General features: G+C 41.7%; 4 protein-coding genes across 6 annotated transcripts; 3 read left to right on the top strand and 1 right to left on the bottom strand.

The window, feature by feature from the left end:
• Positions 1-820: 820 nt before the first annotated feature.
• On the bottom strand, positions 821-11,499 carry LOC116393294 (CCN family member 1-like). 2 transcript variants are annotated; one of them, XM_031865481.1, is made up of 7 exons: positions 10,506-11,499; positions 10,276-10,417; positions 9,773-9,830; positions 2,499-2,712; positions 2,067-2,417; positions 1,735-1,937; positions 821-1,567 (listed from the first exon to the last, which is right to left on the bottom strand). In XM_031865481.1, exons 3-7 carry the CDS (start codon positions 9,800-9,802, stop codon positions 1,265-1,267), a joined length of 1,101 nt encoding a protein of 366 aa, XP_031721341.1. In that variant the 5' UTR covers positions 9,803-9,830; positions 10,276-10,417; positions 10,506-11,499; the 3' UTR covers positions 821-1,264. The 2 variants fall into 2 exon arrangements, with proteins under 2 accessions (XP_031721341.1, XP_031721342.1); XM_031865482.1 differs by lacking the exon at positions 10,506-11,499 and having other exon boundaries at positions 10,276-10,467.
• Positions 10,556-13,360, top strand: bcl10 (BCL10 immune signaling adaptor). The gene is made up of 3 exons (XM_031865483.1): positions 10,556-10,865; positions 11,573-11,861; positions 11,956-13,360. Exons 1-3 carry the CDS (start codon positions 10,815-10,817, stop codon positions 12,354-12,356), a joined length of 741 nt encoding a protein of 246 aa, XP_031721343.1. The 5' UTR covers positions 10,556-10,814; the 3' UTR covers positions 12,357-13,360.
• Positions 13,361-14,000: 640 nt separating this feature from the next.
• LOC116393233 (mucolipin-3-like) lies at positions 14,001-18,083 on the top strand. The gene is made up of 12 exons (XM_031865392.1): positions 14,001-14,264; positions 14,365-14,532; positions 14,617-14,770; positions 15,038-15,116; positions 15,194-15,290; positions 15,377-15,476; positions 15,691-15,803; positions 16,532-16,681; positions 16,792-16,893; positions 16,982-17,104; positions 17,221-17,427; positions 17,516-18,083. The coding sequence occupies exons 1-12, from the start codon at positions 14,052-14,054 to the stop codon at positions 17,654-17,656; spliced, it is 1,647 nt and encodes a 548-aa protein (XP_031721252.1). The 5' UTR covers positions 14,001-14,051; the 3' UTR covers positions 17,657-18,083.
• Positions 18,084-18,519: 436 nt separating this feature from the next.
• On the top strand, positions 18,520-24,009 carry ssx2ipa (synovial sarcoma, X breakpoint 2 interacting protein a). 2 transcript variants are annotated; one of them, XM_031865391.1, is made up of 14 exons: positions 18,520-18,717; positions 19,505-19,652; positions 19,872-20,038; positions 20,146-20,355; positions 20,916-21,026; positions 21,134-21,269; positions 21,357-21,432; positions 21,527-21,707; positions 21,818-21,965; positions 22,141-22,277; positions 22,459-22,632; positions 22,717-22,834; positions 23,114-23,255; positions 23,386-24,009. In XM_031865391.1, exons 2-14 carry the CDS (start codon positions 19,610-19,612, stop codon positions 23,531-23,533), a joined length of 1,791 nt encoding a protein of 596 aa, XP_031721251.1. In that variant the 5' UTR covers positions 18,520-18,717; positions 19,505-19,609; the 3' UTR covers positions 23,534-24,009. The 2 variants fall into 2 exon arrangements, with proteins under 2 accessions (XP_031721251.1, XP_031721250.1); XM_031865390.1 differs by having other exon boundaries at positions 18,520-18,834.
• The last annotated feature ends 58 nt before the right edge of the window (positions 24,010-24,067 follow it).

Raw genomic sequence — 24,067 nt, 5'->3', positions numbered from 1 at the left:
TGTCAGGGGATGGAACCATTTCACGGCTGCTTGCGTCAGTACTGCTGTTTTTTCCCTTTGCTCTTGGTCTTGCCCGTTTACGTAATTCTATTGATCACACTTTGGGAATTTGCTTTTCTCTGCCGTTTGCTGGAAAATTTGCTTACGTGTGACTTCTGGCAATTTGTTTGGTATCACAGTTCAGCACCGTGATGGACACACCCTGAGCGTATACGTGCTCGTTAGACTCAAATGAGCTGGGCGCTATTTTATTTTATTATGTTTTACAAAATCTAGACTGCTGGACCAATAGAAAAAAACAGATGCTTCACTGTTGCACATAATAAACGGTTTTCTGAAGGTTCAACTCATGTATGATGTTGGATGGAGAAGAACACTCACTTCAATATTAAGAGCAACACATTTCAAAATTCAGAATTGTCCTTTGTTCCGCGTGTAACATTTCTCTGTGCAAAGTTTAGATTATTCTCTGCCACCCTTTAACTTTTTCATAAAACTAAATTCTGCAGCTTGTGCACAGCATCTGTCCAACAGCAGGGAAACCACTCTGAGGTTTACATTAAACTCTTTCCCGCCACTATTCAGTGGCATGGAGGATGTTTCAGAAGTGACTCGGCTAGATGCAGTTGAAACAGTGGAGCTCATTTCCTACTGAAAACTGTTACAACAGACCCCCGACAGCTTCCTTTTTTTCAGATTATTGCAAGCCCCATCTTCTTATTCAAAAAGAAAAAGAGTATTTGAGAAAGTTGCACTGTTTTATGTGTTTATTTAAGAAAAATGTAAACATAAAATTCTGCAGTAAATTGGTCAAACTTAAAGTATATTTCCAGTCATATTCATCATAGGCAAGTGAGTGTAGACGATGTCAATCCAATACCATTGTACAATATCCCATCATTGGATATAACAATACACTGAAGCATTATTTCTTATAAATAAAATGTAGTACATTAAATCAACAGCAACATGGCGACATAAGTGTAATGAATTAGCAGCTGCCGTAGTTTGTCATTTCCATGTTGTCATGTCTCGTCAGGGAGGTGTAAATATAGTAAGTATTTGTATAATAGTAGAACACATATTTATTTAATTAGAAAAATAACGATCTTCACAATGTAAAAAAAAAAAACAGCTTCAAAAAGAAGTAAACCACAAGGCTCCAATGTTATGAAGCAAAATCATTCAAGACATTCATCCTGCAGATGCATGCAACCACAAAGTGCACATTTGTTTCTGAGTCAACAACCTTCTGTTCAAAACTTTACATTTTCAGTTTGTGGATATCATTATGAAGTCTGTAGCGAGCAGGTGTCCTCTCGTTGCTGCCGGAGCAGTTTCGGTTACATTTGCATGACTGAATCACCATCACCATCCTTCTGATGATCTCCCCGTGTTTGCATCGGAACTGGACCGGTAACGTCTGGGTCCGGTGAGGCCTGCAGCATCGCCCATCTGAGCAGGACCCGCAGTACCTCGGCTGGAACTTCTTCAGGCTACGGCAGCCTGCATGGGACAGTTTAGCTGGATGGCTGGCCTCTTCTATGTGGTTACATTTCTGACCTTTCTGTTGGAGGAAAAAACACCAAAAGCACGTGAAAAAATTAATTATGTTTCAGATCTACCTCGACAAACCATGCTAAGACCACAGGCCACCATATTATGAAATAATCAAAATGTTTCTTTGTTTAATCGTACTAAAAACAAATAAGACATTCAAAAACTGGAATATACCTTTAATTTTGTAACGGTCATTTTGCACGGGCGGACCTCACAGATCCGAGTCTCTTTCACCAGTTTGCACTGGCTGTTGCTGTTGGTCGCCCTGGTGGACACTCCAGTGCCACAGGATTTGGAGCAGGGTGACCAAGCTGTGGTTTGAGACACACACTTGACTCCTCTGACCAACATGTGGCCCGTTGGGTGACTCCTAAAAGCTGCACAGAGATTAAAAGAATAAGGTAAGAGAAGTGCAAACTCACATACATTTCCTTGTTCGTTGGCTCCCTGTTCGATAAATTAGCAATGTGACCAGAAAGGACTGGACACTGTACAAAACTGCTCACCCGGTAAAGAATTTGATTCTCCTCTCCACGCAGGAGCAAACTCATTCCTGTTGTTAAGGTTGCCTTCAGACGGTCTGTCTTTGCCTTGGGTTTTCCGGTGTTTCTTCACCGCAGATCTCTCTGTCTTTTCCTCCTCGGGGCATACGAGTTGTTCACAGCACCCACCCCGGCCCTTGACCCGCTTGGGCTGAGCACAGCCCAGTTTGGGCAGCGTGAGCTGATGTGGGCAGAGGGAGACGCATCCAACAGCACCGTCCATGCAAGTGCACTGGTGTTTGCAGTTTGGGTGGAAGATTTCCCCGTTCTGGTAAATGTTGTTGCTGTACTCACATGTTCTTCCATCTGCTTTGGCTGTTTTAGAGAAACGGAGGAAGTAGTGAGGTTTGAAATGAGAAGAGTAAACAGACAAAGTGAGTAAAGACAATAACTCACCTCGACAGATGCCCTTAGCAGAGCTATATGTCCCTCCAAAGTTGCACTCCAGTCCCTTTGTGTGATCACATGGCTGTGTCTTGCTGCAGTCTTCAAAGAGCTGCCGTGTGCAAACTTTACAGCATCCGCAGCCATCCAGCACGAGGCTGACTCCCGCTGCACACCTCGGGGTGTCAGAGGGACACCAGCAGTCCTTCGGGCACGACGCTGACGCCTGAGATGAAAACAGATATTTCTAATTTAAATGTTTGCTTCCAAAAATGGTCCTCTTATAACAACCTCGAAGAAGCAGCTTATGAATGAACAGTGAGTATTTCCTCACCTGTGAAACACAGAGGACCACAATGAAATGGACTTTCCACATCTTCAGAAGTTGAAGTTATCTTTCCTGAAATAAAAATCTCTATCATACAGCCGACCTGGCAGTGAGTTAACGAGTGCTTGATATCCCTCTTTTGGAGTCCCCGTCTCCTTTTATACACTCTGAGCAGACCTGACGTATGCGCGGGCTGAAGAGGTGTCCCGAAACTATGAGAGGAATGCTTCAACCACGAGTCCTCCCATAACAAGAACGCCTCCACTCCTCTCCTCGCTCAGTGAGACAAGAACCACCCAGACTAACTTCCATTATTGTAGGGCTTTCTCTCCAAAGTGTCCCTGTAATTATATTTTTTTATATCCGTCTTGTAATCATGAAGTAGCTCTTCTATTATGAAGTAAACAAGCTCTTAGAATTATTATTTCTAAGCAATGAAACATTTCAAAGACAAGTAGCTTAAAGACATGTTCTGCACCTATATTGTATTCTACTGAAGCAATGCAGTACAATGTTTGCTGCTAAATGCATACATGTATATGAATATGTTGCTTACTAATGCCACCTTCTTGGTCAGATCTCTCTGAATCTCTATGAGACTTTACCTGGTTCAATAAAGGAAAAATAAAGAAAGTATACTCGTGTGATATAGCTAGTAAAGGACGACGACAAGTGTGATACCTGAGATATCCACCTCATGCATTTGGACGCAGTCCAACAGGGATTCAACTTCGGGGCACCACAAGTTCTGACATAAATATTGAAGAAAAGCTACATATTGCTATGAGCAACTGAATTTCTATCATGGTCGAAGCGATGTTTAGACTGCTGCCCTATGTCTGTGATCGGTGTTTGTATTCTCCAACCTCGCTAGTGTCACTCACCTATAAGGGCGTGGATGGATCAACTTAAATATTTTTTTTAAAAGGAGACAAGAGCCTCATGGAATGTTTGAACCGTAGGACTCCTTTGTTCGGCCTGAATGAGAAACACACCGAAAAGAAAGAAGAAAGGAAGAAGAAAACTTAAGAATTGCCTGAAGCAACATTCCACTCAGGATGAACATTGAAGGTTTCTTTGAAATGGCTGCCAGAATAAAAAGCATCCTCTTCTATCCACATCAAAGAACAATAGGAGTTATCAACTTATCAGGGAAAAATGCCCTTCCTTTCATTATAACCTGTGAGAACAAGAGGCGGAGAACGGCAGACTGGCACAGCCTCGCCTGTTATCTAACTGAGGTTACAAGGGACAGTTTGAATCCGTGCCAGTTCAGGCAGATGAAGAGCCAACGAGCGTGAGCTCGGTGCATTCACAGATGCCTGGATATTGCTGACTGGAGTGGAAACTTTTCCCCTCCAAAGCCGTAATAAAATATAGAATTTGCAGAACCATGTTAGGTAAGAGGGTCGTCTTGGATGTACGTACAACATATAAGGCAGCTGGGGAAGTTTGAAAGGATTACAGTTGTTGAATTGGCATGTTTGACAAATTTACTATCAATCTGTTGCACAACCATGTTCCAATCAAAAATGTGTATTAAATTGTATAAATCATTGTACCGGTATTTAGAGGCCAATGGGTAGCATTTCTGGTGATCTAATAGCAGATATTGATTATAATATAACTATGTTTTCATTCGTGTATTATTACCAGAAACTAAAAATCATTAGTTAGCTTAGAATGAGATTTTCATATCTACATAGGGAGCGGGTCCTCTTCACGGAACCGCCATGTTGCACCGCCATTTTTTCTAGCTACAGTAGACCAGAACGAACTAATCAAACAAAGGCTCTAGCAAGAACCTTTCATGTTTTTACATTACCTGACGGCCACTTTATGAAGTTTTATAGTCTCATTTAGTCACTTGATAAAAAATGCCTTTTTTTAAGACTCTTAAAAGACACAGAATTCGTGTGTATCGAGTGACATATTTGTAGAACAAAGGTGTAGGAATCGATAGACTCAGCGCTGCCGCTGGCCACCAGTTTGGCTCATTTTCTGTAACCAGTGTAGCATTAAAGCATCGCTGATTTAGCAGCTAGCTAAATGTCCACCAGTTAGCTAACTAGCTTACTGATTCCAAATGCTTTAATGCTACACTTGTTACAGCATTTCCCAGTGAACATGTCTCAATCTTGCCTTTCTCGCTTTGTCTCCAAACCCACATAACCTGAACTGTCCCTCTAATGAAATTGAGCTCTATCTATAGACTATAGTAAAACAATATTTTATACCTTGGAGGACACACCACACGCACACCCATACGACAGGAAAGAAGACCTTCATGTGAATAAATATGTAGCATTATTGATATAGAGAAAAATATATTTCTCTCTCACATTACAGGACATATTTTTCGCCAAAATAAGGTGACAACGGAAGAGGAAGGACTTTGCCTCCTGTGTGTTTCTACCTTGACAGCAAGAGATGAGTCTTGAGGCCTGGGTGACGGATTTGCAGCGCAGGTGGTCCTGATATTAAACACAATTGTATATATTCTTTTGTATACGTAACTGTATATATTCCTTCAAAAATATTTTACATTTCTTCCTTTTGTGCTACTTTGATATAGTTTGTTCAATTGTTATTAATAAAAATGCTCTAAGTTTATGTAGTGGCACCTTTATAAAGAGCAGATGTTGGTTGACATTGGAACAGTTGAAGTAAGCAGGAACAAGGGTATTTATTAAAAAAAATCTTACCTCTGGAAAGTCCAACAAAAAGCATTTATATGAAAAGAGAAAAAAACAACAAATGAATCCTGCAGCCTCACAGGAAGCTAACTATCCTGAAGTTGGACTTATGCACTTTCGTGTTCGAATTTCGTAGCTGGACTCCTGTGACAGCACACCTGCAACAAAATAATCAGGTCTACTACTTTTTTGGAAGACAAAAAGCGCCTATTTTATTAAAATGTGGTGATATATGTGCATACTCAAAAGTCCAGAGGCAGCAAGCACTACTTTCCAAAATAAAAATAACCTGGACTTAATCATTCAGACAAACTAATGTGACGGCAACAAATGCATGAAATATCTGCAAACAAAATGTTTAAGTATGTTTGCCTGTATTTAAATAAAAATAATACCCACTAACACCTCTTTTGCATGTAAACTGATGTCAAAATATGTCACCAATGTAATTATGTAGCTAATCCATTCAAAACACCAGACCAGAGGCAGGTATGATTAAAGAAAACAAAAACGGTTTGGACTCAGGAAAAATGATCAAGCTCAACTATTTACACGGCAAAGAACACAGAAACGGTAAATGTAGATGGAAGCCAACACAGGGCAGGATGAGATCACAGAGAACACTCACGGCTCAAGTGTAGCTGCATTTCCTAGCAGACGTCAGAGGTAATGGGTTTTCACAATCAAACTGTCAACCAGATAATAAGAAAAAAGAAAAATGTCACCGAAAAATCTGAAACATAAATCTGAAAGTTGTTTTCTCTGAGCAAAAAGATATTCAGACAAATGTTAAAAATGCCACAAAAATGTGGAGGCTTCACTGCTGAGAGTTCAGTTGTGTGTTGCCAAAGAAACATCAGTTTGTCACGGTCAGCCATGGTTTTTTAATTTACGTTTGGCGTTGTGCACCTGGAATGCTTTGAGGTCGGAAGTTGGAAATTGTCAGCTGGAAAATAGTCAACAGCAAGCTGCAAAATAGAGGAAGCTAGCTTGTTAGCTGTGTTGCAGCTGAACTTAGGCATTACAATGTATTTTGTCTGCTTCACCAGCCCTAACCCTCTTTGTACTCTTTAGTCAAAAAAAAAAACGGAAACAGACTATTGTTAAAACATACTCAATTACATTCTCGTCACAAATTCAAGCAATATTTGTTTCAGCGATAATTGTAAGTCAATTAAAAAAATAAACAAGCACATTTTTTCAGTTAGTATTAGTACTAAGTTATTTCCAGGCACTCCTATGTTGTAGTTTTAGAATAGACTTTTGGCCAGTTTTACACAGTGCATTGGGAACATTCCTTTAAAAGATGGTAATCGTACATCATCTGTGACTAGATTGGCATCAAGACTGTGTGAAGTTAGGGCTTAGTTTTCTGGTAATATGGTAATAATTAATTTTAGTTTGGTAGAAAAATTTGGTACATTTTTTTTGGTAACTTAGGAAAGAAGGACGTGAAAGCTATTTTCAAGTCAGAACTCGAAACCACGTCAACTCACTGTGGGTCTGGATGCTTGGTGATGGAGGTTAATTGTTAAACTATAGCTGGGGAGCTAACGTTCACTGCTAACATGTTAGCTAGCAGGGGACATGCTAGCGCAAGTCATTCACAATAGCTTCCTGGGCAATAACACAGCTAATGTTGCTCCGTTTTGGACTCTGCGGGCTCTTTGTTCCCCTTATAAGGACATCATTTATTTTTTTTGCAACATTTCAAATGCTGGTGTGAAGGAAGCTATTGTGTCGCTACTTTGTCAACATATAGCTACAACATGTAAGCTACATGTTTTTGCATTTCTGTTTGTAAATGGATTAAACTAAGATATAATTTGTTAGTTGTTGATAAGCGTATATTTTCTAACTTTGACCAGAGTCCGGCTAACTGCTTCCCCGTGTCCAGTTTTTAAGCTAAGCTAGCTAATCGCCTCATGGCTATAGCTCCGGAGTTAACGCAGAGACAATTGTGGTAGGCTAATCTTCTCGTCTGACTCTTGGATAGAAAGCAGCATATTTCCCAAAATGTCAAACTATTCCTCTAACAGCCATGAGAAAGTAACATTTTACAGTGTGAAGTATCGAGTCCATGTTTGGAGAATTTGATCTTGATCTTTGATCTTGCTGCCAAGTTCATGTGGTCATCCATAGCAACGGTAAAACTGGATTTAGCTATAAGAAATGTTAGGCAACACTAATCCTGGAGATTATACTGTCAAGAGACAAGATTTATTATTTTTATGATTTGATACTTGATACTGTGCAGCATCTTAAATGCAATTAAGATACTTGATACTTGATGAGAGGGTAGACAAAAGAAGAAGAGTGTAACAAGTCATTTCATGCTAAAATACAAATGCAAGACAAAGAAAAATAGACAAAATATGGGAATCAGATTCTGTGTGGCAGAAAGACTGACTACCTGAAATACCTTCCCAGTGCTACTCGGTGTGAAACCACAATGGTGAGACAAGCTTACTTTGGCTATTGTGTAAATCATACATACTGTACGACTGACGGGAATGTCTGCAAGGGGTGTGCAGATATGATTGCAGGTCCAGTTGATTATAATCATTTCTATGCCTCATTGACTGTAAAAGCCACGCACATGTCTGAGCACCGGGTTCGTCTGAATGTCTCACGGATGACACAACATCATTTCCAGGCTACTGCTCTCGGCAATTTAATAGGAAAGATGTGACTCATCATGAAGCCCATGTATTGTTAGTTTCTGTTTATCTTGCGTCCACATCCAGTTTTGACCTTTTAACACCTGACATTTAAAGGGCATCTTTCTGCTCCTCTGGGATGCAACAGCAGCTACGTAGTTATTGGAGCCTGTATTTTCCCCTCAATTTCAAATCAGTATCATTACACAGAAAAAAAAAACGTTTGAGCGAGCGTCAGAAGGTCGTGGCCTGATTTACAGTTAGCATTGCTTACTGCTTGGTGTTTTCCAGCTACACGGTACATTTTACATTGCAGGACGTGACAAAACAAGCCTGACAACAATCTCCTCAGGGAGCACCCGTCCTCAAACAGTTTGTGGCACATCATGATTAGAGGGAAGTGAAAACCTTGTTTTGCCATTTTCGCAATTGATTTCATGTTTACCGGAGTGTTATATTGGTTCTTCTCATGCACGGCAGTTCACTGTGCCGTTATGAAGACACTTTGTTCTCTCCGCTTTGATTCACACTTTCCCTGCCGATCCGTTGGAACAATTTACAGTTACGACAACGTGTATAGCTGATGCTATCCTTTTAATATTAAATGCCATGAGCTTTCAACTGCCCTCGTAGACGAGCAAAGTAGTTTTCAAGACAAAGCAATGTGTGATATCTGATGAGTCTATAAAATAAACTTTAAAACCACATTCAAATATGCAGAACTGGATAGAAACGTTCAGAATAAGGTGGAAAGTAACTAAGTACAAGTTTGAGGTGTTTGTAGTTACAGCTGTATGTGCTTACTTTGCAGATTAAGATTTTTACAAATAAAACAAAATCAGTTCATTAAATATGAGGCTGTGTTCTTAACCCATATAAAGTAGTTAAAATCAGCTACATTATTAAAATGCTGCCCCTTCGTTAATGCTTCAGTAATTATAATTAAATATTTACAGAGTACACAATAATAGAACACTGCACCAATAGGTACTCTAGTTTCGGTAAGATTTTAAATGGTAGGACTCGTAGTCTACTGCAGGACTACGACCCTGCAGGCTCACACAGGTGTTTTCACTTATTCAGGCTGATTAGACCTCCGCCTAGGTTGAAGGTTGGTGGAACTGCTGAATGCTGGGAATTACACAAGGTCACCAAACTTAAAGCACAGCACCAACAACAACAACAACAACAACAATAAAAGTGCAAATGGTCCTGCTTTAACAAGGAGAGTGACGGAGTTGTCAGTCGAGCGTGGTCCGTAAACGCCCACGCGGTCTTGAAAGGTTGTCTAATAAGGCAAGATAAATGAAAACACCTGTGTTGGTGTGTCTGTGTGTTCAGCCTTTTAGCAGAAGACAGTATTTCTTATACCATTTCATACAAAGTACACTCAGTTGCCAGTTAATTAGCTACAACTTTCTAAAAATGAATGCAGTCTAATACAACAGTCCTGCAATGAACCCTTCCTTCATGAAACACCAGCTATTCATCAGTATTATGCGCTCTTATGTGTACTAGATACTCAGTAAATTTAGCTGATAATACCTTATTATTTGTACATTTTGTTGGTATTACTTTTACTCAAGTAAAGGATGTGAGTACCTCCATCACGGCTTTGGTTTTGAAACACATTTCCAGTGCTGGAAGAAGTATTCCGATCCTGTAAACAAGCAAAAGTGCTGCATGAAAACAACTAATACATAAAGAATCAAAAGTAAAAGTACTCAATGAAGAAAAATGGCAACTTTGAGCGTTATTACATATTGTTAGGAATATTAATGCTGATACAAACTGTATTTCATACATATAGAAGACTTTCCCTGATGTCGAGCTGATTTTAATTAACTACTTCGTACACGGTTTTGTTGTTTAATTCATCACATTGTGCACTCTTCTTCACTATTTTTGTCCTGTGTTTGTGTGGGTTAACCTTATTCTGTGTTTTAATGTAATGTCGTTTAAAAAAATGAATAAAACATACAGCTTTATTAATGAAATATGTATGACAACTATTTCATATAGGATACAGTGGGGCAGTCTAATTCATTTTAAATGGCTCACAATACCTTATATTGTGTATTTGTGTACAGTAGTAGTAAAAGTACCTCAAATTGTACTTGAGCACAGTACTTTCACAGGTATAGTGTGAAAGAAATCCTGTGTGGTGCGTGTGTGAGGTCCAGCAGCGCCACCCAGTGGACTGAGTCAGAATAGCATCTCACCTGTATCAGAAACATTAAACAGCTCCTGAAAACAATTAACGAAGAAAGTTACACAACGGTGGCTTAGTCTGCTGCTGTAAGATACGTTTTTATTTCAATATCAGACTTTTTACCTGATAACCAACCAAATAAACCGTCTCTTCGTGTGAAACCGACGACTCTAGTGTCCGTACTTCTCTTCTTCTCGCGTTGACGTAAAACATCGACACAATCAGGAAGTCCGGGGAATTTATACGAAACATAAAAGTTGAATGGACCGTGGATCCGCCGCCTTTCACCGACAAAATAATGACGAGCCACATTTGTTGACGCTACCTAACGTATCGATGTCGTTAATGTCTTTATTACTATCTTATTAACTTATCTAAGTCGTCATTTGTTACCCGGTGCGCTTTGGTTTTTCACTTTTCCGAGTGAGAGGGATGGATGTTCCTCAGCTCACTGAAGATGAGATGGCAGAGATCAAGAAAGACGTGAGTACGATACTTCAGCCTAATCTGACTTCCTTATCGATCGTCGTACTGATAAAGGAAAGGTAACTGGAGCACGAAGACAGATCTGCTGCCCCGTTGACTCTTTATTTCTACCTCGTTTAATTAAAGGCCTGTTAGAAGGAGGAAATAGTCCACCACACCTTCTCTGTGCCCCCATCAACACACAGTCCTCTGTGGGGTTTGACAATTTAACAGTGTTGAATTTACAGGCTGGAGATTAAGAGCGTTTTTGTAAATACAGTCTGGGTTTGCTCGGTGTGCCTGATCAGAAAGCATTACCGGAAGCATTAGTAGGGATACACGGTAATCATTAACCACCTGACAACAACGCACATCTTGTACTGTTATACCTGTAACATTTGCATGTCCCTCTATCAACATGTTTGCACATCCTGCACTAAACTGTCACATTGTACTGTGTCTTTTTATGATGTTGTTTCTATGCTATATTTTTGTTTATGACTGTTTTTATTTCCTCTTAATGCACCAAACACTAAGACAAATTCTGTGTGTGTAAAAAAAACAATTTATAATCCTTATTCTGATTCTGCTGCAGACTTCAGTGAATATTTCCCTCTGTCACGGTGATTCCCAGCCTCCCCAGTCCCGATGGAAAGAGTCCCCCCCCCCCTGTTCCAGGAGCCTCTACAGCTCACTTTTGTTCCCCTTTTTGCCTCCATTTCCAGGTGCTGACCAGAATGCGGCACTACCTCTGCGACAAGATCAGAGCCGAGCGCCACCTCGACTACCTGCGCTCTCGCCGGATCCTGACGCGGGACGACGCGGAGGAAATCAGCTGCAGGACCACGCAGACCAAGAGGACGGCCATGTTGTTGGACTTACTGGCCGAGAACCCCCGGGGCCTGGACACCTTGATTGACTCCATCAGGGAGCTGCGCTCACAAAACTTCATCATCACCAAAATCACAGATGAGGTGCAAAAGGCCAAAAACGAGAAGATCGAGTCCCTCAAAGGTGAATAGACCACGTCTCAATGAAAAGCTATTTTAAATCTACTGTTCTTGATGCTTTAATTCAACTTTTTCCTTCTTCATCTGCCGCTCCACAGTGGGGGCTTCCAGTTCCTCGTCCGACACCGGCGTCGGCACTCCGATCCCGACCAGCGACACCCCCTCCATGTTTTCAAACAACTCCACTCTGCTCCTCCACCCCGACGGAGAACGAAGCCTCTCCACCTCAGACGTAGCAGGCTCCCTCAACCTGCTGTCCTTACAGAGAGGCGGAGACTTGACCTCCGCGGGCGGCGTCAGCATCGGCGTCGTCTCCTCCTCCAGCCTCCCGAGGCCCGGAGAACCCGGAGCTCCTCCGCTGCCGGAGGAGGTGATGGTGGAGTCCCCCTCCAACATCGACGCCGGAACACCGGGGTGCACCAGCACCGGAGGGGACCCAAACTTCCAGCCCCTCCGGTCGCGCTCTCTCACTCCAACATCACACAGGAGCATCTTTTAGTTCTACAACTCGACAAGACTCTTTTCAGTTCAAGGGACAAACCAGCAGAATCCTCGTCCACTCAAACTCCCACAAGCCCTCTCTCCTTGTCTCCTCTCTTTGGTGTTGTCCGTGCTTTTGATTAGGCAGGAATTGTCATACATGCTATTATATTTCTCCTAAATCAATCAGCTGTTTATAATAGAGATAGGGACCATTTGTCACTTGGGTTTAAATATTGTTGGAGAGTTTTTGATACTGGTGCTAATTCATTAACTTAGTTTTGATCCAAAGCCAAATAATACCAGAGTTTCAAGAATATACACGCTTTTCTCCAAAACCTTTTTTTTTAATTAAACAAAATGTGTGTTGTTTTTTAAAAATATAAGCAGGTGTACAATAACTTTGCCAAAATAGAATACAGTTTAAATTTGCAAAATTGTGATTTAAGTCCTTCATAGTTTTGAACACTCATGTTTCAAACACATGTTGGTACCCAGAGAAGAAGTCTTGAGGTTTGAATCCCATGTTTTGAGCTCTCGACCTCTCCTCCTCCTTTTCTTTTACAAAAGGTGTGATGTCCTGATAAACTGTTGAACCCTGCAGATACAGTCTCTAGGTGCGGTGAGAGACTTTTATACACTGGAATGACCAGAATATATGTGTCTGATCTCATTAGACGCTGCTTTTCATCACAGCGGTGTACCTCAAAATGATGACTTCAAGTTCATTCTGTGCAGCATTAAATCACTACAAAAGTCTTGAATCTGAAAACCTGTTGTGAAGCAGCAAACCATGTCCCACTTATTCCCTGGTCCCATGTACAACAACTGATTACATACTAAAGGTTTTCTGTATGAATTCAACTCATGTTTCCTCTCTTCATTGATGTGGTGGTTTAGAAAATAAATGTTTTCGTTTATTTACTGAGACAGCTTTCTGGTAATCCGGTCTGTGGAATCGTATCGGAGTCTTTTGAAAGCTCTTGAAACACAATATGAATTCATTGCAGAAGTTTCTGTGTGTGCAGAGATTCTGTGACTGTTTTGGAAAAACTGGAAAAGCTCAACGTGACGCAGAGGAGTGACATGACATGTCATTGTGGTGAAGGCTGGTGTGGTGACAGACGGAGGAGTCCTGAGTGCTGAACTAGTCGCTCTGTGGCTTGCTGGTGCTCCGGTAATTCATTTATTATTATCATTTCTATATTTCTTGCCTTTTCTTTAAATTAGCTGCTTTTAGTCTCTAGTAAATATAAATCCCTTTGAGGGGAAATATTGTTTACACTATAATAATATTTACATTGTAACTGGCTTTAACTTTCCTTAATATCTGTTTACTGTTGTGATTTTTTTAATGTAATAGTGTGATATGTTAAGTAATCTGCATTTACTGTCTGCTACGCTCACTGTTGCAGGCAGGTCTGCTTCAATAAGCTACGGTTGAGCTAAAAGTGGCTAAATATTCCTTTAAAACTGCGTGTTTTTAGAGCTGTAGCTTATTTTAGCACACTTAGTTTGCACACAGACTAAGATTGTAAAGCGAGTTGAGAGAAGGGACAGCAGAGGGCACATGCAGGGGAACCAGTTAGACACACAGCAGAATGACTGGAATGGTTGAAGCCTTATCTTCAACTCGTGTCGGATATATATTCAATCAAATCAAACAACGTGGAAACTTTTTGTCACAAGTAGTGCTGTTCCGTGCCTGAGTGTGATGGAGGACGCTGAGCCTCTGTTGGCCTCGAGGTCAGAGGAGACGAGGGTTAACGGACACTGCCGATGGACTCTGGAGTCGAAGGAGGTGGAGGACTTCAGACGGAGGCTCAAGTACTTCTTCATGAACCCCTGTGAGAAATACAGAGCCCGGGGTCGCAAACCATGGAAGCTAATGTTACAAATATTAAAAATCGCAATCATCACAATCCAGGTACGACACAGAATCCTTTATTATTCGTATGTCTTTGTTATCAGGCATGAATGTGCACAGAGAGTAGATGAAATGTATGTTGTTGTTTTTTTTGCTTCAGTTGGTCTCTTTCGGCCTGAGCAACGAGATGATGGTCACCTTCAAAGACGAAAGTCTGATGACATTCAGACACCTGTTCCTCAAAGGATACGAGGAGCACCGGTTGGGAAGCTATGCGCTGTACACCAAAGCAGACGTGTACGATCACATCCACTACATTATCAACAGGGTATACTGACACTTTAGAGCTCACATCTCACCGCGATGTCATGAGAATATGTGTTTTACTCTTCTTTGCGTACTTCTTTTCCAGTACATCAATCTCCAAAACCTGACAGTTGGTAATCTCGCATACGGGAGTGTTAACAGGAAGCACACTCCTCTGTGTGTCTGTCAGGAGTTTTACAGAAACAGCAGCATCGATCCTGGGAATGGGACCTTTGACATTGATCCACATATCGATAAAGGTACAACACAAAAGCACACATACGTCAGCACTAAGGTGCTCGTCAGACAGAGTGGTAGCTGTGTGTTTATGTCGAACAGCTACCATGAGTTGTGTCCATATTGTTTGATGTATTTATGGAAGCTGATTCATGGCTTGAATGGAAAATAATCACAATGTGTATTTACTTGTGACTCCATGAAAAGAGGAAGTAGCATATTCAGAGAAATGTGATCTGATGAAACCTAAACTGCCCTTTTTATTTATTGCCTGTATTTCCTCCTCACAGATTGTGTTTCCATTTATCCCGCTCAGCAGTTCGACGACAACGTGGCCACACATGAGAACTTCTCTTTAGATTTCAAAAGGTGACCAAACTTAAAAATGCTGCTTTTCTCACCGGGAGGTGAGCGGGCCGCCTGCTAATGCGTGTTTGTGTGTCCAGGCTGCTGTCGGTGAACATCTACCTCACTCTGAAAACAATCAACCTGCAGACTGTGCGGCACCACGAGCTACCAGACTGCTACGACTTCCATATAACGGTTGGTCTGAGCTTTTAGCACGTTTTACACGCTCATTGATAAGTTCTCCTTAACTTGACACTTCATTCGTTTTTGTTTTCATGCAGATCAACTTTGATAACCGTGCACACAGCGGAGAGATAAAGGTTGATGTTGAGAACGAGGTCAGAATTTACGAATGCAGAGACTGGAATGTGGAAGGAGCTTGTAAGTTTTACCCAAACCCAACTTCAGCCCAACCATTGATATATATCATGACCCAGTTAAATCAAAAATACGCATCATGTTATTCCTGTAAAGGCCAGCAGGGGGTGCAGTGATAGTTATCTGCAACCCTTGACACCTGTATGACCTTACTCAGCAGTACGATCTGAAATGCAAGCTGTTGCTTCAACCTGACATGTGTGTCTCTGGTTTGTAGCTGGCAAGAACGATTACCTCCTCCTGTCGTTTGATTCGTTGGTCATCCTCGCCTGCTTCATCTCGCTCATCCTCTGCACGCGATCCGTCATCAGTGGCATCCAGCTCCAGTCTGTAAGTAGTGAGGAACGAGTGAACCATCACCACCACTGATGATTGTACAGGAAAGCCTGTTTATGTTTACTAGTTAAATACTAGACAATTTTAAAGTGCAGAGTATTTTATAATGTAATTACAGAATAAGCTTAACCGCTTTAATTACAATTATAAAGACAAAAAATATTTTATATTTCCATATATATATATAAAAGTGGTATTTTAAAGTGTGATGTAAAAACAAAAAAGCAGTCTTCAAATGATATTCCCTCAAATAGTTCACATCAGATTTTCAGAAGTGCGTGTGTGCTTGTTATTATTAATTTAGACGATGTAATTGTGTATCACGATATCTCGATGTATGATTTCATCCCAATATGATTCCAATGAAAGACAATAAATTATCACGTTGAATTATCGCCCAGCCTGAACACACGGTGGGTATTTTACAGACTCGTGATTTCAGACTCAATATATTTATTATTGACTGTGTGAATCGCTGAATCAATGTATATTTAGATATTCATGTTGAGAAGAAAAATGTGGGGTTCATAACCTCAGTATTATTGAAGGGTCGGGGCCTTAGCCAGTATTTAACACTGATCAGAATATATAAGAAGTCAGCACCTCCTCATTACATAAAAAGTACAAACCTCTCATTAGTGAAAACATGTAATAACTTCACATGGATGAATCCTGGTTTGTTTCATATCTTTTTTACAATATCTGAATGTTCTCTCATGCAGGAGTTCAACATCTGCTTCCTTGCGTACTACAATAAGATCGTGTCTTGGTCCGACCGCATGGAGTTCGTGAATGGCTGGTACATCCTCATCATTGTGAGCGACACACTGACCATCGCTGGGTCAGCACTCAAAATTGGAATACAAACAAAGGTTTGCTTTTCATTGAGCTTTATTTGCTGTATTTTTAAATATAATTGGTAAATAGTATGGCCCCTTAACTTGTACTACTTTATGTATTTGTACTTTATTTCCTCTCGCAGTACCTGACAAACTATGACGTCTGCAGTATCTTGCTGGGAACAGCCACAATGCTCGTCTGGGTCGGCGTGATTCATTACTTTGGTTTCTTCAAGAAATACAATGTAAGAATGTTTTTGTTTTGTTTTCGGCACAATGTTAAAAATAGCAAATGCATATCCAGATGAACTGACAACCTCAATTCCTCTCCAGATATTAATCCTAACCCTCAGGGCGGCGTTCCCAAATGTGATCCGGTTCTGCTGCTGTGCGGCCATGATCTACCTCGGTTACTGCTTCTGTGGCTGGATCGTCCTTGGGCCGTACCATGACAAAGTACGGGGATTATAATCACCATCAATCTCTCTCGAGTGTCAGAGTGTGGTAATAAATCCCTCCACGCATCGGGGAGCTCTGTCCTGGTGAAATATTATCAACTTTTCTTTTTCCAGTTTCGAACGCTCGACAAGGTGACGGAGTGCCTCTTCTCTCTGATCAACGGGGACGACATGTACGCCACCTTCCTGAAGATGAGGCACGGGGGCTACATGGTGTGGCTCTTCAGCAGACTTTACCTCTACTCCTTCATCTCCCTCTTCATCTACATGGTGCTCAGCCTCTTCATCGCTCTCATAAATGACACCTATGAGACCATCAAGGTCAGTCTGAGTCGGTTTTTCAGGTCATAGTTTCTATTTATTCTTCCACTGGAGTGCCCTGATATACTAAACACTGGTTCTTTTCCAGCATCACCAGCAGGACAAGGTGCCGGTGTCCCAGCTTCAGGCCTTCATAGCAGAGTGCAGGGACCAGCCTGAGTCTGGAAGATACCAGACTGGTGAAGAAGCAGCAGCCTGCTGCCTCTCTCCATGCTGCTGCTTTGGATGAAGTGAGCAAAATGGCGGCGTTCACCTTTGCCAAGTGTGACCAAAGAGTTACATCGTGAGAATGAATAATGTTCAAGGAGTACCGACCGTCCGCATGGATCATTTAATTGTACTGAATCGTGATGAGAATGCCAGAATATGTTTTTACTCAAATATAATTTCTTTGACTTGTTTTGTTACTTGAATTGCTCAACACTATTGACGTAAAATGACCAGTTAGTTTTATGCTCACCGGTGCAATAACCTGATGGTAGACATTTCAATATGAATATGCATTTACATCTCCTCAGTGCAGTGATGCATTCAAACATGCTTTTCAACAGAGGAGTACTAACAGCGCACAGTAACTCAGCTATGCGAGTCTTGTTTACAAGCACTTGAACAGACTATTTAATTAGAAATTAAGAAGTGAAAGTAGATGAAGTTCATTGTGGTTGCTTTTCATCATTTGTAGTATCTTGTTGTGTATTTTGCTCTGCATATTTTGTAAATATTGATATATAAACTGCTCATATGGATTGTCTCAATGGTTTGTTTTGGATTGCTTCTGTGTGTTTTTTGCAGCTCACACCGAGTCAACATATTTTTGCCAATTAAGCAGATTCTTACTCATTATATTTCTATATTTTACTTGAATATACTTCACTTTTCTTTGGCTGAAAACTATGAAAAATTAGAATAAAATGAATCCAACAGTGTATAAAAAATCTCTCAGTATATGTGGCAAATAAACAGTTGGAAGCATAATGCCAGTAAATGTAGTATTGTATTTTTGTGTAAAGTCAAGACAATAGTACCTTACCTCGTGCTGCCACAGGAGGAGCAGTGACACCTGACAGCATTTTTTCTCATTTGCATAATCGTCCACTTGCACGTGTTCATATCCAATGCATGGCTCAGATACTGGTTGCTTAACAACGCTGCCTCCAATAACAATAGCGTTTGGTTCGAAGGCAGCTGAGCAATAGACTTTTAAAAAACACACACACACGACCAGCGGCAGGAGGAGCAGCCCGTCTACCTACAGTCGGTCGCAGCTCTGCGCGTTCACATTTAAAATAGGTGAGAGTTGTGCTCGCTGCAGACGACTCGGAAGTTGCTGGTGTTGCCGATGAAGGGGCGATTTTATTTAATTTTGACAACCGTCGGATAGACTTTACCCGTTTTGACGCCTCGCCCGTGAGTATGTTAAACGTTACCTCGTGACTTAAAGTAACGTAAATAGCTAACGGTCATTGTAAATGTATGACGTCATCTTTAACTTTAAAAAAACATAACGATATGTTTATACTGAAGCTCGCCTCGGTTACTGTAACTCTAGATAAGAGTCGTGCATGTTGGTCTGGTGTGTTAGATAACAACATGTGAGCATCGACGTGTTAGACAGACACTTATTACTTCTCCTGGTAGCTAGTCCTCACCGTGGTGCTGTGTTCTCTGACTGTTACCGTAATTACTTTATTAACGTGACTCCTCCTTCTTCTTGTCCAGCAACACAATGTGCTCCACAGCCCCTTCAACGCAACGTTGGAACACTTCAGAGCGTTGTGAAGTAGTGGGAGTGGTAAACGCAGAGATCTGGTTTAGCTTGTTGAGCATGTAACTAAAGATCATACTATTGTCCTGAAGGCAAACAAAACCACACGCATGCACTCTCAGATTTAGCTCGTCTGCAGCTCTATGCTGATATCATTTTACCACCCTGCAGTTCAGTTTGCCAATGACCAATAGGAGGGCCCTGTTTAAAGCCCCACTGGCACACATCGGGGCAGTTAATCCTGTGTGGGTGAAGCAGCAACCCAGATTATCTGCTGCCGGTCTATCTGATGCTTGATGCTGCTTTTTGCAGGGCTAAAGTTCCAGTGGGAGCCTGTGATCCACCGTCTGACTGCTAATCCGCCTCCGGGTTGGTAACTCATGACCTCGCATCCACGCGGACTGATGTGGCGGTGATATGGGAGAGTGGTGGACCACTGTGCCAATAGGGACGTCTCTGGGTACGTCTCTCTGCTAATGGGATGGATTTAGTAGAAAACGTCAAGAATAGAAAAGCTCATCAGCTGTGCTTTTTTTTTTTTTGTTAGGGATCTGCTTGGAGGCGACCCATATTTTTGTTCTCGTTTTTAGAGCAGCGACCTAATTCAAGCCTCTCGGTATGAGAACATACAGTCGGTGTCATGTGAGTTGCGGTAATTTCCCTGTCTTTTGTTTTTTAGGAAACTATGAGATCTCCAGCATATCACATGTGACGATGTCCCCCTCCAGACAGAACAACCTTGTGTCAATGCACTCCTCTTTGCCGCTGTCCAAAAGCTCCTACAATGTGATAAGTGCCTTCTGCACAGAGGATAATATTCCTCCGTGCATTTCATACATCAATCAGGTAGAGAAATGCCCTGCTGAACGCCCATTATTGTAAATTATTGACTTTTTAAAGTTCTGTAGAGATCATTCACTACAGCGGTGACATAGTTCCTCTGTCTCCCACAGGAGCTGGACTCACTGGGCCTCTCCTCTACATGGATCGAGGCCAGCTCACCGGGGGGGGCCAGCCTGAACACGGTGCCGGCTCTGAATGCCATGTATGAGCTAATGCAGATTCACCGGCGCGACATGTCTACGTTAGAGGAGCTGGAGAAAGAACAACTGAAGAAATCCAGCACCTTGGACCACATGCAGATGAACAACTCCAGACTCAAGGCACGTATGACTCTCAGGGTTATGTCTGTCTCAGACCAGTTCTGGTTTTATTCCTCTTTGGATCCAGCTCTGTGTACCCACAGACTATAATCTGAGTCTGTACGGTGCAGTAACAGATTATTGACCACTAGAAACATACAGGTTCTGTAGAAATGAAATTCCCTCCCTTCCCTTCCCATTCATCTAAAACGAAGGTGATATGAATTCTATACTACAAGGACAAACATTACAAAGCACTGTGCTCAGACGTCTCACTGCTTTATCATTTTGAATAGCACGATGATGGCCATGTTCCCTTATCTCAACTGCTGTCTTTGCTTGCTAGACTTAACATACCTCTTTAATCTAGACCTACCAGGGAAGAATTCAAGGTTTATTGTATCACAGTAATATGTGTAAAGGTGTGAGTGGTGCAGGGAGGCTTTCTTTTTTTAAATAATGAAAACAGCAAATATGTGAGAATATGTATTTACAGTCTGTCTCATTAAATTCTTAGATTGAGCACAACGTTACCACCTCATTGTGTTCTTGTAATAAGAATTCTGTGTATTTCCCTCCAGGATCAGTTGGAACTGTCCATACGGGAGAAATCAGGTCTGCATGAAACAGAGAGGCAGCTCCAACTCAGAATTAAGACTCTGCAGAGCTGCTTGAAAACCGAAAAGGACGAGGTATAATTTCACTATCTTTTTATAACGAGCAACGCTCGTGTTTTCTGTTTTCCAAAATGTTCACGTACACGAGCCTGCCCGACTCACGGCTCGATCCTCCTGAACAGGTTCAGAAGCTGCAGAGCATCATCGCCGGCCGGGCCTCTCAGTACAGTCACGATGCCAAGAGAAAAGAGAGAGAAGCTGCGAAGCTCAAGGAACGCCTCAGCCAGCTACTGGTTGACCGACGGGATAAGAAACTAGGTAAATGTGCTAGTATTTGGCAAAAATGTGTTCTGGGAATGTCGGAAAAAGTTGATTAAATGTTGGCCTCGTATTTCTCCCAACTAGCGATTGATGTTCTGAATTGTTTGGGACGGTCGGATGGAAAAAGGAGCCACTGGAAGACCGCAAAAGCGACAGTCGGGTATGATGAAAGCCATCACGTCACTTGTTATCCATATATGCAGAACGTGTAGTCGCCAATCGGATGACGGCATTTTGTAAATTGCTCTCTGCAGCCACGAGGGTGAGATGTACAAGTCCTTGCTCAACGACTACGAGGCGAGTCAGAGGTCCCTGATGCTGGAGAACGCTGAGCTCAAGAAAGTTCTTCAACGGATGAAGAAGGAGATGATGCACATCCTGAGTCCACACCAGCCGTCTCCCAGAGGAGCCGCTGCTGATGACAGTCGGGATCAGGTATTTAGAAAAACTAATACACAAAAATGAAACTTAAATTAACTGAGTTTACGTGTCAGATTTATTGAAACAAGATCCTCATATGCTTCTTTATTTTCTTTTTTGCGCAGGCCGATTCAGACGGGGAGGAGACGGCCGGTGACTCCAGCAGGGAAACTCTGGACCAATCCTGTGAGCACGCCAGAGAGCAGCTCGCCAACAGCATCCGCCGGCAGTGGAGGAAACTGAGGAACCACATGGAGAAGCTAGACAGCCAAGGTACACGCAGCGCAGATACTGCTAAAGCAACTTGTGGTGTTAGTTTTATAAATGTAATGTTGTGAAACAACTTTAATGTGAGGAGATTGAAAAGTGTGATTCTAGAAGTAATGTGTAGGTTACACACAGGAGGAAATTAGGATCATCCACCTTTTGGTGTGTTTTGTTTGCAAAGCCTCGCAGGTGCAGGGTCAGCTCGAGTCACAACAAGAGGTGATACCAAGGGAGGCTCACGAGGATGAGATGGAGAGGATGAGGCGTGAAGTGCAGCAGTGCAAAGAGTTCATTCAAGCACAGCAACAGCTCCTCCAGGTCAGTTTCTATGTGTGTGTGTGTAAGAACCGAGATGGCCAGTAGGATTGTCGAGGATACACTTTTTCTGAGCAGAGTTGTATACCAATATGAGCAATGAGCCTTTGTCTGTTGATATTTAGAAATTCTAAAGAATAGTTTGGTCAAAAATGATTAAAACACTTGTTTTCTGCCCATCCAGCAACAACTCAACACGTCGTTTGACGACGAGACAGCCGCTCTTCTCAATGACTGCTACACACTGGAGGAGAAGGAACGCCTCAAGGAGGAATGGAGGCTCTTTGAGGAGCAGAAGAGAAACTTCGAGAGGGAGAGAAAGAACTTCACTGAGGCCGCTATTCGCCTGGGACGAGAGGTACTCCGGTCCTCTGACCACAACCTTCTTCAACAGTTATTGTGGGTGTTGTAAAATCACTGCAAATCTGCTTTTACTCCACAGAAAAAGGCCTTTGAGGAGGACCGGGCGTCTTTGCTCAAGAATCAGTTTTTGAACATGACTCCCTTTACGGACCGAAGGAGATGTTCCTCGTCTGACGGTCAAAGTGCCTTATCGATCAGTAAGTCGGTGTAATCTGAAAAATGAAAATTGCAGTTAATAGAGGGGAAGATGATGACAACATGATTTTAGAGAGTCCAAAATGAGTCCGACAACTACAGTGAACGTGAGATTCTGCTACAATCACTATGGTTTGGGGTGTGACTAACGGTGCTTTTCATCGATTACTGATGAATAAAGAATAGTAGTTGTTATATTCAAAAAGTACTGCAGGTAAAACCAGGGACTTCACAAATATAGGGTTGTCATTGACTTCTTTTATTTATCCACTGCATTTCAGGAAGTGAGCCAGAGATGAGGATGTCTTCCACCAAAGCTAAGTCGGTCAAATCGTCAACCTCCACTCCTAATTCGTCACAAAGTGCCGCTGTGCCATCCACCACTGAGCTTTACCGGACACTCCGCCTGATACCAGACAGCAGGTAATGATTCCTGTCACTTAATATTACTATTGTCTGTATTGAGCTGACATTTGGACCCTGTTGCTGGTAGTATTTGTGCCATGTCATAATTATTCATCCCTTTTTTGTTTGTTTTGTATTTTCATTTCAGTTCCTCGAGACATTCAAATCAAGGACGCTGGCAGGAGTCCAGCAGCATTGAAGACGGAGATGTTCGGGTCAAATCCAAAAACAGAGTTCGATGTGGAGACTTCAGTATCTTCTCTTTGGGAGAAGATGAGAACAGCCTCACTTCCTGAGAACTTCATGTGCCTTTTTTTTTTTTTTTTTTTTGCAACTTCATTTCGCAGTGGACTTTAGGATCAATTCATGGCTGAATTCTGTCCCCCATTGATTGCTTTGTCATAGACATGCACATTCACCAAAGCTGATCAAAGAAGAAAGCACTTTAATGATTTTACCATTGTTCTTGTCTTTCCTTTGAAAACAAATCAACACTGCTGATTCAGATTTTAAGCTATATTCAGAGGATCTACCAAGTAGTGATTTGGACATGTTGGTGTAAGAAATATCTTTATACATGTGGATTATTTTCAATGTTTTACTTTAGAATTAACTTTATTGTTTACATTATTCTATACGTATAAGTTATGATTTTAATGGGAGCATATATTGACATGAGATTGATAATGATCGGCTATGCTGGTGTTAACGGTACAATAAAGATATTTTTAATGAACTATTTTATCCTCTTTGATTTGGCGCCCACTAGTGTGTTTACAGAGGAGTCGCAGTCACAAGTTTTCAACAAACCGGAATCCGGAAGTGATCAT

The sequence above is a fragment of the Anarrhichthys ocellatus genome, unplaced genomic scaffold (genome assembly GCF_004355925.1).
Source record: "Anarrhichthys ocellatus isolate YVR2014 unplaced genomic scaffold, GSC_Weel_1.0 scaffold32, whole genome shotgun sequence".
In the NCBI taxonomy this organism is placed as follows: domain Eukaryota; kingdom Metazoa; phylum Chordata; class Actinopteri; order Perciformes; family Anarhichadidae; genus Anarrhichthys; species Anarrhichthys ocellatus.
The sequence above is the reverse complement of the archived record's forward strand: the minus strand, read 5'-3'. Positions and strand labels throughout refer to the sequence as shown.